Source organism: Scomber scombrus, chromosome 5 (genome assembly GCF_963691925.1).
Source record: "Scomber scombrus chromosome 5, fScoSco1.1, whole genome shotgun sequence".
NCBI lineage: Eukaryota > Metazoa > Chordata > Actinopteri > Scombriformes > Scombridae > Scomber > Scomber scombrus.
This window is the reverse complement of record NC_084974.1, coordinates 34,325,582-34,342,630: the sequence shown is the minus strand read 5'-3', so window position 1 is coordinate 34,342,630 and position 17,049 is coordinate 34,325,582. Positions and strand designations below refer to the sequence as shown.

The 17,049-nt window shown below is 41.6% G+C and overlaps 1 protein-coding gene and 1 long non-coding RNA gene across 2 annotated transcripts in view; both read right to left on the bottom strand.

Annotated features, from left to right (window-relative positions):
* Positions 1 to 2,255: 2,255 nt before the first annotated feature.
* Positions 2,256 to 17,049, bottom strand: part of LOC133981114 (NLR family CARD domain-containing protein 3-like) — a 54,046-nt gene continuing 39,252 nt past the window's right edge. Inside the window, exons 6-9 of the mRNA XM_062419999.1 lie at positions 4,545 to 4,884; positions 3,893 to 4,066; positions 2,971 to 3,144; positions 2,256 to 2,622 (exon numbers count right to left, since the gene is read on the bottom strand). Coding sequence (XP_062275983.1) covers positions 2,454 to 2,622; positions 2,971 to 3,144; positions 3,893 to 4,066; positions 4,545 to 4,884 — 857 coding nt within the window. The 3' untranslated portion in view covers positions 2,256 to 2,453. The remainder of the gene's footprint in view (positions 2,623 to 2,970; positions 3,145 to 3,892; positions 4,067 to 4,544; positions 4,885 to 17,049) is intronic.
* Positions 7,683 to 10,844, bottom strand: LOC133980090 (uncharacterized). The gene is made up of 4 exons (XR_009925152.1): positions 10,672 to 10,844; positions 10,378 to 10,446; positions 10,167 to 10,241; positions 7,683 to 7,785 (listed from the first exon to the last, which is right to left on the bottom strand). It is a non-coding gene; the product is annotated as an uncharacterized LOC133980090 (long non-coding RNA).

The window sequence follows — 17,049 nt, the reverse complement described above, 5'->3', positions numbered from 1 at the left end:
CTATGCAGCAGTCTAAATGTGGAACTGAGGGAATGTCCAAACATTAAGATTTTTATAAAGAGGTACAAAGAAATGATCTTCAGTAGGTATAGGAATTAAGATGCTATTATTATATATGTATATTTATATGTATGTGTATTATATGTGATTTGGTTGTGTCCAAAAATGAGTGGATGACAATGGACTTGGTCCTTTGTGTACTATTATTTATATTACTTTGAGTTAATGGTGATAATATTTATGAAAGTGATGATGATGATGATGATGATGATGATGATGATGATGGTGATGATGATGAGAATGATGATGATGGTGATGATGGTGTTAATAATAATAATAATGATACTAGGACTAGATGATAATGGTGATATAGACGTAATGATAGTGATAATAATATTAATGATAATATATTTCTATATACTACACAGGAACACAGGTACAGAAATGTAAGTTGTGAATTAGAGGCAGGAATTAAATAACACACTACAGGCGCTCCGGTGCACACCCCCTCGAGCATGCGCTGGAGCAGGAGTGTTTTCATTTGATGACAGGGACCTAATAACATGGAGAGACAGAAAATAAAGCTCTCGGGGGCACAAAACAGAAAACGGAAGAGGGAGAAAGAGAAAGATTTCGTAGGGATGAAAAAAAGCTTTTCAAAGTGGTTGAAAGACAGTAGGTAAGTTATGTCAGTGTATCAAGAGGAGGCTTGTAAATATTCAGGTTAGCTAAAGCTACTAGTAAAACGACAGGTTACTGTTGTCTTGCAACTGATCAGTATTTACAATATAACAGATCATGAACAAGAACTTGTTTGTGGTTATTTTGTTGTTCAGACAGTTATCATTGTTTTTAACTACATGGTGAATCATAAAACAAATAAATTATAGAACTTGGGAGTGATACACTTGAGTTTAATGTCTTCACTCGGATATAACACTACAGTGCTGTTGTGATGTATCTGATAAGTCTGATCAGATGCAGCGTCCAATCAGTAACTGATATCCCATAAGGATATCATTTAAAATTAAAATTTCATGTTTTTTATATGTGATTTGACTGCTGTATTTTTGAAACCTCCTTAACACAAAGTTCATGTTATTCAGGTGTGAGGATGGAAAGAAAGAATCAGGACACACAGGGGAAGGCGACAGGTTGGTCTAATATTAGGTGGAAGTGTAGGAACAGCCACTTGATACCAAGTGATTCATTTTCTAAATATTATTTATATTGAAAAATTGCATTAGCAAGATGTGTAATTTATTCAAAGCTATTAAATAATGCTTGTTTGACAATATGACTTAGTGGAGAAGAACACAGGCAAGGGGTGAAGGAGACAGACATGAGGTCGGTGATGACATCAGGTACACTCACAGAAATCATTCATAAGATTTATGTATTTCAATTGCATATAAAATTTCCACCTGAAATGTATCTGCATACCCCTCAGAAAGTAGGTAGTTGCGCCCCTGACTGTTGGTAACTTTAGGTGATCTGAGTGAAATGGACATTTTGTCATGTCTGATTATAATGTTTTATTCCTGTCTCTGTGGGTCAGAGATACCATACTGGGACACACCAGGGAACACTTCTCCTTTATAAACTACCTAGTTAGTGCCACCTTGCTGCTGGGGGACAGGTTTGAACATTTCCTGAGGATGCACTGAGCAACACCTTGAAGGCCGACCCGATGCTCAATGGAAGCAAGCTGAAGACAGAGTTTAGTCTCATCTACAGCAGGACGAGTTCAGAGCCTGTTGTGGTGCTGTGGATCTATTCCAGTTGTTTATGGAGAGAACAATGTTGAAGAAGTCTTCTCAGAGACTGTCACTTTCCTAAAGATCCTCATCACCCATGACCACAGCGGAAGCTGAGAAGTGCTTCTCAACCATGAAAAGAATTCAATCTTTTCTCAGAAACACCATCATGACCCAGGAGAGGCACTGGCCATGCTGTCAATGGAAAAGAGACTGGTGACTGACTTTAACCAGAGAGTCATTGAGAAGTTATGTTCAAGTAGTACTACCGGCTGTGTTTAGGCACCATTACAGTGTGTTGTGTTGTTTGTAGATTGGCTTTCCTTTCCTCCTATTTAAATTTTTTTTTGCTGCAGTATGAAGTGGTGCTATGGTTTGTTTGACAATAACCCTAGGACCCCCGCGACCCCCACCAAACTGCGCCCCCCCCCCAAAAAAAATGTCACCAGCCGCCACTGATTATTTTAATCTCAAACTGTCGTCTGTTACAAACACATTTTAGTCCAAATGCTCCAAACAGCTGAAGTCAGTATGAATGAATGAACTTTATCTGCAGGAGAGACATGAGGGACATTTTGGAGCAGGTAGCGCCACCATGTGGACATTTATAAAACATTTCTCTTTTAACTCCTGAACTGTGACAAACAGAAGGACATTTCTGTTTCATGGATTCATTGGTTCAAGATAAATGTCAGTTTAGGCCACGCCCATTTCTGACAAAACACATTTTCCATCATTTTGAACTTTTTTCACTTCTTTTACATATTTCATCCAGTTTTTCTCAAAGTTCTCATGAATCAAACTGAAAACACACTCACACTTCCTCAGACCAGGTTTCAGTCTCTGCAGTCCACCATGGTCCATCCTGGAGGAAGAGACAAAGACACAATCAGCTTCATACACCTTCACTCATATCCACCATTAAACATGAACCAGAGTCCCTCAGTTAGTCAGAGTGTCTGTCCATCTGTCCATACCTGAGAGTGTCCACCTGTCCATACCTGAGAGTGTCCACCTGTCTGTCTCTACCTGAGAGTGTCCATCTGTCTGTCCATACCTGAGAGTGTCCACCTGTCCATACCTGAGAGTGTCCACCTGTCTGTCCATACCTGAGAGTGTCCATCTGTCCATACCTGAGAGTGTCCACCTGTCTGTCCATACCTGAGAGTGTCCACCTGTCTGTCCATACCTGAGAGTGTCCATCTGTCCATACCTGAGAGTGTCCAGTCTCCACTGTGGATCCTTCAGTCCAGCAGACAGAAGCTTCTCTCCTGAGTCTCCTGGATGATTGTAGCTCAGGTCCAGCTCTCTCAGATGGGAGGGGTTGGAGCTCAGAGCTGAGGCCAGAGAAGCACAGCCTTCCTCTGTGATCAGACATGCTGACAGACTGAACACACACAACAGTTCATCTAATGAGATAAACAGGATTTTGTCTTTCAGGCCTTTATGTTCACACTCAGCGCCCCCTGCTGTATGTTGGTGTCATGCAGATACATTTTAGGTTAGTAGGAGAGAAAGCACATGTTCCTGCTGGAGGCTGCATTCTGATTTATGTTGAAGAAGAAATGCCTTTAAAGTTAAATATTGTTCCACAGAATATCTAAAGAAGATTTCAGAGAAATTTACTGATGTTTTAACTTAGTTCTTATTTTTCATTCCAACAATGTTCACTGTGTGATCACAATCATTTAATTAGGCAACTTAGTGTCTTCCATCATAGTCTAATTTAATTTCATTCAGTGTTTAAACATTTAATTTGTATTTTACAAGAAAAAAAGTGAAATGTAAAGAAAATCATGTTCAACATTTCCTGAGCAGCAGATCTGCTTTTTATGTTCACCTGCATGTAGAGAACATGACAGTAATTCTGTGTTGTATATTTTCTGTTATTCTTTCCATTATATTAGACTTTCATGACTTAATGCTCATTGAGTCTTTATTGAAGACTAAATGACAGAAACATAAATCCTGCCTCACATGTTGGTGTGGAAGGAGTTTTACTTACTGTATACTTGATGTTACATCACTTCAGCTCAGACAGTACACTCAATCTTTTTATCATAAACTCTTCATGTAAACTAGAAACTGAGGAGAAGCCAAAAATATGACTTTATATACACAGTAATAAAACTGACCTGAGAGTTTCCAGTCCACAGTGTGGACTCTCCAGTCCAGCAGAAAGCTGCTTCACTCCTGAATCTTGCAGCTCGTTGTGACTCAGGTCCAGATCTCTCAGACTAGAGGACTGGGAGCTGAGAACTGAGGACAGAGCTGCACAGCTTCTCTCTGAGAGGTTACAGCCACTCAAGCTGGAAATATAAAGAAAAAAAAAGAGAAATAGGTTACTTATTTAATTGATTTTGAACAAACATCAGAGTATCTAAATAATTTATCTGAGTTCTTACAGAGCTTTTTTGGAGGCTTTGACCATTGGCAGCAGCCGCAGAAGAACCGCCTCTGAAGCAGAATATTTCTTCAGGTCAAACACGTCCAGATCTTTTTCTGATGGCAGTAGGAGAGTTTCCAGTGTACAGTGTGGACTCTCCAGTGCAGCACACAGCTGCTTCACTCCTGAATCCGGCAAGTTGTTGTTACTCAGGTCCAGATCTCTCAGACTAGAGGACTGGGAGCTGAGAACTGAGGACAGAGCGGCACAGCTTCTCTCTGAGAGGTTACAGCCACTCAACCTGGAGAAGAATCAGCAGAACAAAAGAATTGCAAACATTACTTTTCTTCATTGAGCAAAGATTAAACTACATTAATCTGGATAGTTCTGTGTGCACCTACAGAGCTTTGTTGGAGGCTTTGACCACTGGCAGCAGCCTCAGAAGAGCCTCCTCTGAAGCAGAGTATTTCTTCAGGTCAAACACGTCCAGATCTTTTCCTGATGATAGTAAGATGAAGACCAGAGCTGACCACTGAGCAGGAGACAGTTTATCTGTGGAGAGACTTCCTGATCTCAGGTATTGTTGGATCTCCTCCACTAGAGAACGATCATTCAGTTCATTCAGACAGTGGAACAGATTGATGCTTCTCTCTGCAGACACATTCTCACTGATCTTCTTCTTGATGTACTCCACTGTTTTCTGATTGGTCTGTGAGCTACTTCCTGTCTGTGTCAGCAGACCTCGTAGGAGAGTCTGATTGGTCTGCAGTGAAAGACCCAGGAGGAAGCGGAGGAACAAGTCCAGGTGTCCATTTGGACTCTTTAAGGCCTCGTCCACAGCTCTCTGGTAGAAACGTGCTGATTTGCCTCCGAACACTTCAGACCAGGATGTTGTTTGTTCTTCTGCCAGCAGATTGACTCCAGACTTGATGAATGTCAGATGGACATGAAGAGCAGCCAGAAACTCCTGAAGGCTCAGATGGACGAAGCAGAACACCTTGTCCTGGTACAGCCCTCTCTCTTCTTTAAAGACCTCTGTGAACACTCCTGAGCACACTGAGGCTGCTCTGATATCGATGCCACACTCTGTCAGGTCTGATTCATAGAAGATCAGGTTGCCTTTCTGCAGCTGCTCAAAAGCCAGTTTTCCCAGAGACTCAATCATCTTCCTGCTCTCTGGACTCCAGTGTGGATCTGTCTCAGCTCCTCCATCATACTTGACCTTTTTCAGTTTGGACTGAAGCACCAGGAAGTGGATGTACATCTCAGTCAGGGTCTTGGGCAGCTCTCCTCCCTCTCTGCTTTTCAACACATCCTCCAGAACTGTAGCAGTGATCCAGCAGAAGACTGGGATGTGGCACATGATGTGGAGGCTTCGTGATGTCTTGATGTGGGAGATGATGGTTCTGGCCTGCTTCTTCTCTCTGAATCTCTTCCTGAAGTACTCCTCCTTCTGTGGGTCAGTGAACCCTCTGACCTCTGTCACCATGCCGACACACTCAGGAGGGATCTGATTGGCTGCTGCAGGTCGTGTGGTTATCCAGAGGCGAGCAGAGGGAAGCAGTTTCCCCCTGATGAGGTTTGTCAGCAGCACATCCACTGAGGTGGACTCTGTAACATCAGTCAGGATCTCAGTGTTGTGGAAGTCCAGAGGAAGTCGACACTCATCCAGACCGTCAAAGATGAACACAACCTGGAACTCTTCAAACCTGCAGATTCCTGCTTCTTTGGTTTCAGTAAAGAAGTGATGAAGAAGTTCCACCAAGCTGTACTTTTTCTCTTTCAGCACATTCAGCTCTCTGAAAGTGAATGGAAATGTGAAGTGTATGTCCTGGTTGGCTTTGTCTTCAGCCCAGTCCAGAGTGAACTTCTGTGTTAAGACTGTTTTCCCAATGCCAGCCACTCCCTTTGTCATCACTGTTCTGATTGGTTCATCTCTTCCAGGTGAGGCTTTAAAGATGTCTTCTTGTCTGATTGTTGTTTCTGGTCTGTCTGGTTTCCTGGATGCTGTTTCAATCTGTCTGATCTCATGCTCATCATTGACCTCTGCAGTCCCTCCCTCTGTGATGTAGAGCGGTGTGTAGATCTGATTCAGAAGGGTTGGGTTTCCTGCTTTAGCGATCCCCTCAAACAGACACTGGAACTTCTTCTCCAGGTTAGACTTGAGTTTACGTCGACACTTTGCAGCACGAGTTCCTGAATGAACAAACAACAAATGAAATCAGTGAGTGGATCCTACAGAAAGTCTAGAAATCTGAACATGTAAGTGTGTCTGTGTAGTTTTTCCTCCTCCATCAGTTTTATTCAGCTCATCAGTGGAGGACAAACAGCCTCTGATCTGATGCAGATGTGTGCAGCATATTTACAGCAGAGTTTGAAATATAAACCTCTCCCATGTTGCCTCCATTTCCTCTCCATCATGTTAAATCTGTTAAAATCCTCTTACTGCTCTGCAGACGCTCAGCCAGCTCCTCCTGCTTCATTCTCCTCAGGAAGTGCACTGTGATCTTCAGAAATGCCTCTCTGCTGCTCCTCCTCTGCTCTTCCTCCTCACCGTCCAACACCTCCTCATCCTCACTCTGACTCCCTAAGCATTCTGGGACATCTGGACTCAGACCCCTCTGGACTCTCTTCAGCTCGTTCTTCACAAAAGTGACGATGTTCTCCTCCAGCAGCTGGAACAGAAAGATAAAGTGAACATTTCATTTAAACTGGTAGAACACAACATGTGATTCATGTGTCAGTCTGAAGGCCTGCTGGTCTAAACAGAGCAGCATGGACACTGTTAGGACCTGAATGCTACTTTAGTATTTCATCTGTGGTTGATGGAGTTAATAGTAAAAGGTGTGTTTGTACATGTACACACCATAAATATGGAGTCCAGCTGTGTTTGATGCTGCTGTGCAGACTGATCACTGGGAACCTCTGAGCTCTGCTGCTGAACTCTGTGGAGAAAACATCATGTTTAAGGACATTTAATGAGTCAAATCTGCACTCAGCTTATTAAAGATGTTCTATCATGATGACTAAATGAACTCCTGTAAATGCTGCTCTGATTACTGGATGTTAAATTCTTACCTTCCATCAGCAGGTTGTCCATCTTTAAACCTAATAGGACGACCCATAGACCCGTCACTCTTCATGGACACACAGCTGGGTTCAGGAGAGTCTGCTCTCTGCTGCTGCATCCTGATACAAACAAACAACAAATCAAAGAGTTTAAAAAGATGAATGTTGAGCAGACTGTCAGCAGCTGAAGTTTTAGAAGCAGAATGAAAATCAGTAAGAAGACAGTGGATGAGAAACGTTCTCCTGTTCATCAAAATGTCATCTGATGAAAGATGCTGTCTCATCTTAGTTGATTAGTTGACTAATCAGTGGTTGAGCTCTTTGTTAACTCACAAAGTTAGTAGTTCATTCTGAGTTATTGTGACTTATTATTCAGTAGTTGAGTGTCAGATGTGACAGTGAGTGTGAATAATGATGGTGGAGTGATGTGAGTGGAGAACAGTGATGGACAGTTAGAGATCCTCATCTCACCTCTGAGCTTTGGTCTGGCTGTCATGTTCCCCACACAGAGAGCTTTTAGAGGGAGGGACTCCCTCCTCTCTGTCCTCACACTGATCCATAGCAGAGAAACACCTTCACACAAACACAACAACATGCTCATTCAATACAACCAGCAGGGTGCTGTGATGAAAATGACCCAAAAGATGAGTCTAATCTTTATATTATATGGAGTAAATAGGGGAGACTGGGGTAAGATGAGCCATTTTTCATATTTAGGATCACTACATCAAGGCAATCATAGTTGCATATATTTCAGACAGAATGAGTATAAACATAACTGTTTCGATAATATAGCATGTCCAAAAAAAGTGGTTAAAAATTATTATTGCATATTACTGCTAAACAGCTGTTTTGTAAAAAAAAACATTTAAACATGAGAATGCCTTAAAGTGCGCTTGGGAAGAGAACATTAACAGCTGTGGTCAGTTATGGACTAGTAACAGAAACTCTCATCCTCCTTTCTTCCTCTATCTATCCTCTCTTCTATCCATCTTCTTTAAACTCCTCCCTCCATCTTCCTCTTGTTCCATCTATCCCCAACCCAGCGGCTCAACTTACCCCAGAGCTACCATTGTGACTTTATTAGTCCCCACAGCTAACATGGTGCACTGTTATGCTAGGTTAATGACCTCATGTTGTAGCTCATAGATACCACAATTGATTTATAAAACACATTTAAAATGATCTATTTTGGTCTAAACACAATTCTCATGAAACTTATGATAAACTAAATTCACTTTCAAGAGTGAAAAATGTTTTTTTGGAAATAAAGATCTAACCTCTTTACCCATGTGGTTCTTACCTTCACAAACTCCATGAAATGATGCCTTCCTCCTAAATATTTGGTCACATGATCAATGTTTTTTACCGTTTCCTAGCAACAACGAGTGGCTCAATGACTCTTTGGCTCAACTTACCCCAGTCTCCCCTACTGTATATTACATGTTCATACTCATATAACTCATTTTATAGTATTAGCAGTCAGTGAAAGTTTACATAGTGCTGTCATAGTGGAACAATGGGCAGTACAGTAGTAATATTAATATCAATGTACATTATTATTAGTAATAGTGTGACAGAGTTCACACATGAACAGCTAACTGCTCAGTAACACTTTAAAAACATGCAGCACTGACTAAATCACTTGATACTTGCAGCTGAAATACACAGGCAGGAATGGAGGCTCCTAATAAAGCTTTGAACCCAAAAATAGAGAAAAGAAAACAGCAGTACACTCTCAGAAGATCACACATCATAAGCAAGTATCCACTGAAATACAGGCAACCAGTGTTATACTAGAAACACACAAAAAGGACATCTCTGAATTTATATGGAGCTCATAACTCCTGATGATTTAGATAGAGCTCAAGAACTGCACCAAGCTTTAAATAATGACAAGAAAAGACAAAGAAAGTGAAAGTAAAGAAAAAGGATCAGAAACAAAGGCCCGTACTCTAACCAAACTGTGACAAACTATATTCCACTTGGAGATGGTCCTATAACAATAAATATAAAATGAGGCTAGAATCAGTGTTGAGCCTGAACGCGTTCAACGTGAACTGATCGTTCTGTATTTCTGCCTGATGAACGTTATTGTGAACGCGTTCATTCTGGCGTTAGTGAACGGCTCTCTCTCACAGTTTAACTTGGTTCAAGAGAGAAAACCCGGCTAAAACACACCGTAAACAGCCTTAACATGTAGCGGGAATAAAACCCAATCTGGCAACAGCAGCCAGCACAGAGTCGCACCGCCGCATGCGCCATCACAATGCGAAGCATGGAGGCAAAAACACATGAAGGCAGCAGAGCAGCTCTACCTCAGACCATTAATACAGCATCTTCGTATGATTACTGACAACTATTTACAAATCAGACGCATAGTTTCAGTGTTAAAACTGATCAAATAATTGCTGTCTGTGGTTCTATATGAGCTGTGGCAATCATTTAGAAAAATAATAGCTCGCAGCAACAGATTGGAAACAAAAGAACTATGAACTAGTTCAACATGTTGAATTATGAACTATGAACTGAACTAGTTCATTTTAAAATGTGTGAACTGAACTTTGAACTAGTTCATGTAGGAAGTGAACTTTCCATCACTGTCCGTCGCACATTTCTGCAACCAGCAGCTGAGTTTGTTCCTGTGTGTCTAACTACAGCCGGTCTCTGAACATTATATTAGATTTAATAATCTGATGAAATGATTATTTAAAGATGAACTATTAGGATGGAAACATGTATATTTAGGTATCGATCCGCCATCACTAATAACTAGCAGCCAAACCAGCGGCCTGCTTAATGTCGTGATGACTGATCATTATATCTGCAATCAGTTCTCTGGAAAGCTTCATTACAGTGTGCATATACGGAGAGATGTCTCTGCTTTCTACAGGGTTAAATACATTTCTCACTTTACATCATATTCATCATATTGTTATTAATACACTGCCTACCTCTTCCTCGCGCTGCTTCTCTTCCGTGTTTGCAGACAGGTGAAAGAGAGAGAGAGACGTGACGCTCCTCTGCTTCTGAAGACGGAAACTCAAGTTAAACAAGATCAATACAACAAGTAACAGCGAAACATATTTATACCAATAAATCACACAACTATACATACTATCATTTTAAAAATACACGTAACTTATTGAAATCAAACATAAGTACCAAAGACAAATCACCAGTGTTTGTCTCAGCTCTTCCTCTTTTGTCTTCCTCTTCCTGGGTTTGCAGGATCTGCGTGTTTTAGTGTAAATAAATATGAAATGATGGTCTGCTTGCCTCTGATTTACTGTAACACCATAACACACTATTAGAAGAACAAGCTGTATATGTGAAATAACTCAAAGACACATTAGCTTTTATTTAAGCTGCATTTTGACACTTTATGGTTTATTCTGTATATTTGTGCTCATTTAGTTTTTACTCACAATTAATGCTCAAGGAGATACTGAGACTTACTTTACTTTTCTTTTCTTTTAACACTGCCAAAGAATGAGATCAACCAATAATAACCTAAATAAAATAACAAAGTGACAGATGTAATAATGTACATTGTTAGCATTGTAAGGTTATAGTTTTATCTTGTGTTTTAAATGTAGTTTAGTCAGCTGCAGCACTGTGAGAAGAGTTCTTTGTGTTTCTAATGTTAATCTAACAGCAGCTGTAGTGGTGGTGTAGTTACTGCAGGGCTCCAGCAGGGGGAGCGGTGGTGTAGTTACTGCAGGGCTCCAGCAGGGGGAGCGGTGGTGGTGTAGTTACTGCAGGGCTCCAGCAGGGGGAGCGGTGGTGTAGTTACTGCAGGGCTCCAGCAGGGGGAGCGGTGGTGTAGTTACTGCAGGGCTCCAGCAGGGGGAGCGGTGGTGTAGTTACTGCAGGGCTCCAGCAGAGGGAGCGGTGGTGTAGTTACTGCAGGGCTCCAGCAGGGGGAGCGGTGGTGTAGTTACTGCAGGGCTCCAGCAGAGGGAGCGGTGGTGTAGTTACTGCAGGGCTCCAGCAGGGGGAGAGGTGGTGTAGTTACTGCAGGGCTCCAGCAGGGGGAGCGGTGGTGTAGTTACTGCAGGGCTCCAGCAGGGGGAGAGGTGGTGTAGTTACTGCAGGGCTCCAGCAGGGGGAGCGGTGGTGTAGTTACTGCAGGGCTCCAGCAGAGGGAGCGGTGGTGTAGTTACTGCAGGGCTCCAGCAGGGGGAGTGGTGGTGTAGTTACTGCAGGGCTCCAGCAGGGGGAGCGGTGGTGTAGTTACTGCAGGGCTCCAGCAGGGGGAGCGGTGGTGTAGTTACTGCAGGGCTCCAGCAGGGGGAGTGTAGAGCTGTCAGTCACACGTGAGACAGAGCAGAGGACGAGAGGCTAATGTTAGTCTCTGTTATAGTCTGCTGTCATTTCTCATCGCTGCTCTCCGGCCAAGAGTGAGTGGACAACAGGAGTAAATATGGGAAACACTCAGCTATTATTGTTTGTTTTTAACACTTACAGGACTCAAAGTAAAGTTCAGATCCTCCAACGGGCCTCTGGTCTGAGCCTCTTACCAGCGTAGTAGTGAAAGGAGTCTATAAGCAGGAGGCTCCTACAGGGAACCTAAACACAACCACAGTTAGCCCTCACTAACTACAACTTCTAGCAGTTCAATATCAGCCACCTCTGTCCAGAGCTCATGGCAGCAAGAGGAAGGACCTTCAATCATCTAGCCCTGATTATGGGATGTTTAGAGGAGGGGCCAAGTATTATATTATATTTATTTTATATTATACTTTATTATATTATATATCTCTTTTGACAAACACGTGGATAAAAAGCTGCATTCCTGCTGTGTATCTGTTTCCTGCTCACAGACTTATGAAACATGATGTTGTGATAGACTTCAGGAGGGCTGGCAAACAGGATCGTGCACCACTGCTCATCTACGGGACTGCTGTGGAGAAGACCAGCAGTGTGAAGTACTTGGGGGTTCACACTGCTGACGACCTCACTTCAACCACCAACACCACAGCAGTCCTCTAAAAAGCTCAGCAGCGAGTCAAGGAAGGAAGGGAAGGAGGAAGGGAGGGAGGAAGGGAGGGAGGGAGGAAGGATGGAAGGGAGGAAGAAGGGAGGAAGGAAGGAAGGAAAGGAGGGAGGAAGGAAGGAGGGAAGGAAAGAAGGAAGGAAGGAAGGAAAGGAGGAAGGAAGGGAGGAAGAAAGAAGGGAGGAAGAAGGAAGGAAGGGAGGAAGGAAGGGAGAATGGAAGGAAGGAAGGAAGGAAGGAGGGAAGGAAAGAAGGAAGGAAGGAAGGAAGGAAGGAATGAAGGAAGGGAGGAAGGAAGGGGTTCACACTGCTGACGACCTCACTTCAACCACCAACATCACGGCAGTCCTCTAAAAAGCTCAGCAGCGAGTCAAAGAAGGAAGGGAGGGAGGAAGGAAGGAAGGATGGAAGGGAGGAAAGGAGGAAGGAAGGGAGGAAGAAAGAAGGGAGGAAGAAGGAAGGAAGGAAGGAAAGAAGGAAGGAAGGAAAGGAGGGAGGAAGGAAGGAGGGAAGGAAAGAAGGAAGGAAGGAAGGAAAGGAGGAAGGAAGGGAGGAAGAAAGAAGGGAGGAAAAAGGAAGGAAGGGAGGAAGGAAGGGAGGATGGAAGGAAGGAAGGATGGAAGGGAGGAAAGGAGGAAGGAAGGAAGGAAAGAAGGAAGGAAGGAAAGGAGGGAGGAAGGAAGGAGGGAAGGAAAGAAGGGAGGAAGGAAAGGAGGAAGGAAGGGAGGAAGAAAGAAGGGAGGAAGAAGGAAGGAAGGAAGGAAGAAAGGAAAGTAAGAAGGAAGGAAAGGAGGGAGTAAGGAAGGAGGGAAGGAAAGAAGGGAGGAAGGAAGGAAGGAAAGGAGGAAGAAAGAAGGAAGGGAGGAAGGAAGGGAGGATGGAAGGAAGGAAGGATGGAAGGGAGGAAAGGAGGAAGGAAGGGAGGAAGAAAGAAGGAAGGAAAGAAGGAAGGAAGGAAGGAAAGGAGGAAGGAAGGGAGGAAGAAAGAAGGGAGGAAGAAGGAAGGAAGGAAGGAAAGTAAGAAGGAAGGAAAGGAGGGAGTAAGGAAGGAGGGAAGGAAAGAAGGGAGGAAGGAAGGAAGGAAAGGAGGAAGGAAGGGAGGAAGAAAGAAGGAAGGGAGGAATGAAGGGAGGAAAGAAGAGAGGGAGGAAGGAAGGAAGGAAGGATGGAAGGAAGGAAGGAAAGAAGAAGGATGGAAGGGATGAAGGAAGGGAGGAAGGAAGGGAGGGAGGAAGAAGGAAAGAAGAAGGATGGAAGGGAGGAAGAAGGAAGGAAAGGAGGAAGAAGGGAGGAAGGAAGAAAGAAGGGAGGGAGGAAGGCAGGATGGAAGGAAGGAAGGAAGGAAAGGAGGAAGAAGGAAGGAAAGGAGAAAGGAATGGAGGAAGAAGGAAAGTTTCCCACTGTTGGTCAGATATTATTGTATTCATCTCCAATTCCCATTGTTCTTTAATATCCAGGTTATTTTCTCCCAGATCTTCTTGTAGAGCCTTATATAAAAGGGTCAATGACGTATCAGGATGTTCAACAGGTCAATTTAAAAAAAGCTCAAATGAGAATATCTATTGCAGTAGTTCAAACATTAAGAATGTTGAGTTCACATAAATTCATATTAAAATAGTAAATTAGGTGTTTTATGTGTTTTTTCATTTCGATGAATTAGAACTGATCTTAAAAAAGTCATGTGGTGCCTAACCCTAACCCATGATCTATCTTAAAATAAATGAATTTATTTAACATGCTTAAATATCTTTTTACAAGTTTTCAGTAATATAAAGTGTTTAGAAACAAATGATTTGTTTGTCTTTTGAGTTTTTGTAAATAATAATCTCATATTTATGTTCTATGATGTCACAGTTGACTTCTTAAATGTATGTAAGACTTATTTTTCCTGTAAATTGCTTTTAAATGATTTTAAGAATTAAAAAATACATTTCAGTTAATCATACTGTATCAGTGGTTAATATTAAAAGTGATATTTAATACAGTTATTGGTATTATTGGTCGCACCACATGATGAATGGTTGCACCAAATGACATAAAGACCTCATATCATTAAAAATCTATTGAAAGAAATAAAAAAGCAATGACTTTAATACAAAATAGAATTAAACCAGTGGTTTTATTACAATTTCACAGAATTTTAATAAACTCAAACATTTCATGAACATTGTTTAAAACATAAGTGCAGCATGCATTCATGTCTTTGTCATGAACAAACTTTTCATTTAACTTGACGATGGAATAAGTCAGTTTTGATTATTGAATGATTCTCTTCTCCTAGCAGGGTACACTGCTCCTGCTGCAGGCTCACAATTAACACACTGCCAATGGCAAGCAGTCTTTACCTTGCATGGGAGTCATTCTGGTAAAATAGATTAGAACAGTTAGAAATAAATAATGCATTACTGTCAAGTTATGTGCTGTTGAAGTGTGTATTTGTTGACCACAGCTCTGCCCAAACTTGAAAACGGCTGATCAACTGCTGAAGGACACGATGGACTCAATTCTGTTCAATCTTGAGTTTTTTATTTTGGGGCAGAAGGGGATGAATGGGGTGTAACAGAATAGGTTAATAACCTAGGATAAACAGAAAGACAAAGGCATTAATAGCAAATAATTTCAGTTCACACTTCTTAATATAAAGAATAAATGAATTAATAAATGTTAATGTTACTTGATAAATGAAATGAAATGAAACTTATTCAGATTAATTCAACTCAAATCATTTCAAAAAGGTTAACAATTAAAGTAACAAGCTACACCAAAGGTCACTATTAGAGTACTAGAAACAAAGCACGAGTACCAAAGTACTTCTATAAAATCATAATAAAGTTTCTGTGTACATACATCTACTGATGCCTAGTCTGGACGCATCCTCAGTGATGTTCCTGGGCTCATAGGGTGTTTCGGGTCTTTCAACATCATACGCCCTCCTCCAGGTGACCCAGCCAGGGCTGATCAGACCCCAGCTTGCGTCCAGACGGCTAGCTAACTACCATGACTCCATGGCTCCCCTCTTTTGAGCCAAAGCCATCTTGAGGCTCTTTCTGCCGCTTCGGTGGTGCTGCGGATGGCTCTCCTCTTTCTCTCTCCCACAAGTGTTTGTTTGAGTGCACACTCCATTTAAGTTGTAACATTATAACATTCAATGATGTATTGCCGGATCGTTCCCATTTTGAATGACGTCATGCTGCGTAGGCGTGTCCACACACTTCATTCATTCAATTTCCAGTTGACAGGTAGCGTAGTAAAAGCAGATAAACATTTGCTGATGCTCCGTGCACATAAACGTATTCCACAATTGCAAATCGGAGATGAACCTTTATGTGTCCCGCTTGACTGCACTACAAGCTGCTGACGTTCCTCATGCAGTTGAGTTTTAGACGAATGTAAGCGCTATCTTTTCCAATAAAAGATGCTCTTGTCTCTCGGTTTTCATGCCTCCATGTCCGACGCGCTCCAGCGTTGTTAAAGGGTTTTCCAGTTTCATGAAATCCAAACACTCTTCTCTGGTTCCATATATTTATTTTCAAAAAAACTTAGGTTGCTTACCGCAGCATGGAGTGACAGACAGATCAACTCAGTTCACTTCCTTCTTTTCCAATTGTTCAAACAAAAAACTAAAACAACACATAGCAGCATCTAAAACTGTACGGCTGCGTGTCTAAAACCGAGAGCCCCGCCGGCCCCACTAGCCAACACTAATATACCCAGGTGCTGCAGTCACCTGTCTATAAAGAGGAGGCGGAGGTGAGAAACGGCATCAATTATACAGAGTCATGCCGGCCTCAAAATAACCAGAATTAACAATAAATCACAATTTCATAATTCTTACCAATTCAACTAATAATTCAAACCATAATATTTTATGTTCGTATCTCATTATTAATTAGATAAACAATAATAGTAGACCAGAAAAAATCAAATATTCATCGAAACATAAATCAAGCATTTGGCTCCAACAGTATGTTTGAGATGGTGACGTGAGGTTAATGGATGTGATTCACTTTGCTTGAACAGTATGAGACCAGCTCCCAGACCCAGGTCCTGTGTTTGTAATCAGAGCACCGGACCGTCCGGCTCTGGAGATCTACCTGCTGCCTCACAGTCCTGCAAAGTGACCATCCAGCTTCACAGAGTCCTCTTTACTAAGCAGAGACAGTTTAATGTTATTTAAGAAGTTACTGCAATCATGTTAGTGGATAGTTCTGTGTGAGTTATATAACTCCTGATAAAAGGAGGCAAGAGAAGCGTTTACTGTGTTTGGGTCACATTGTATAAATGCCATCCTCGTCTTTAATGCATCCGTCCCAAGCTTCATTGCTAGTAGATTCAGATTCATTTTATTCTTTGTCCCAGAGGGAAGTTAGTCTGCAGCAGGAATACAGAGAAACAACACAGACACACAACAGATTAAACACTACAACAACATTCATTCATTGCAGCTAAAAACATGAATTTATAAAAGAAAAACTAATAAAAACTAATAAATATGTCACGCCAGCAATATACTGTAATTTTACGGTGTTCATCCGTAAATTGACTTTACAGTAGTACTCTGTAAACCAGAAATACACTATATTTATATATATTTATATTTATATATATATATTTCTGTATTCACACTGTTACATGATTTCAGTCTAATGTAGTAAAAAATATAAATGCAGCATATTTCTATGAATATTTGGAAATTACAATAATATTCTGTCTGTTGTTACTTTAACTTCTCAGTTTACTGTAGACAGGCACAGTAGATAATACAATAACTCAATTTAGCAGTTTCCTAAAATATCTTAAATGCATCAATATTAAAACTTCATTATTCTCAGGGCTAT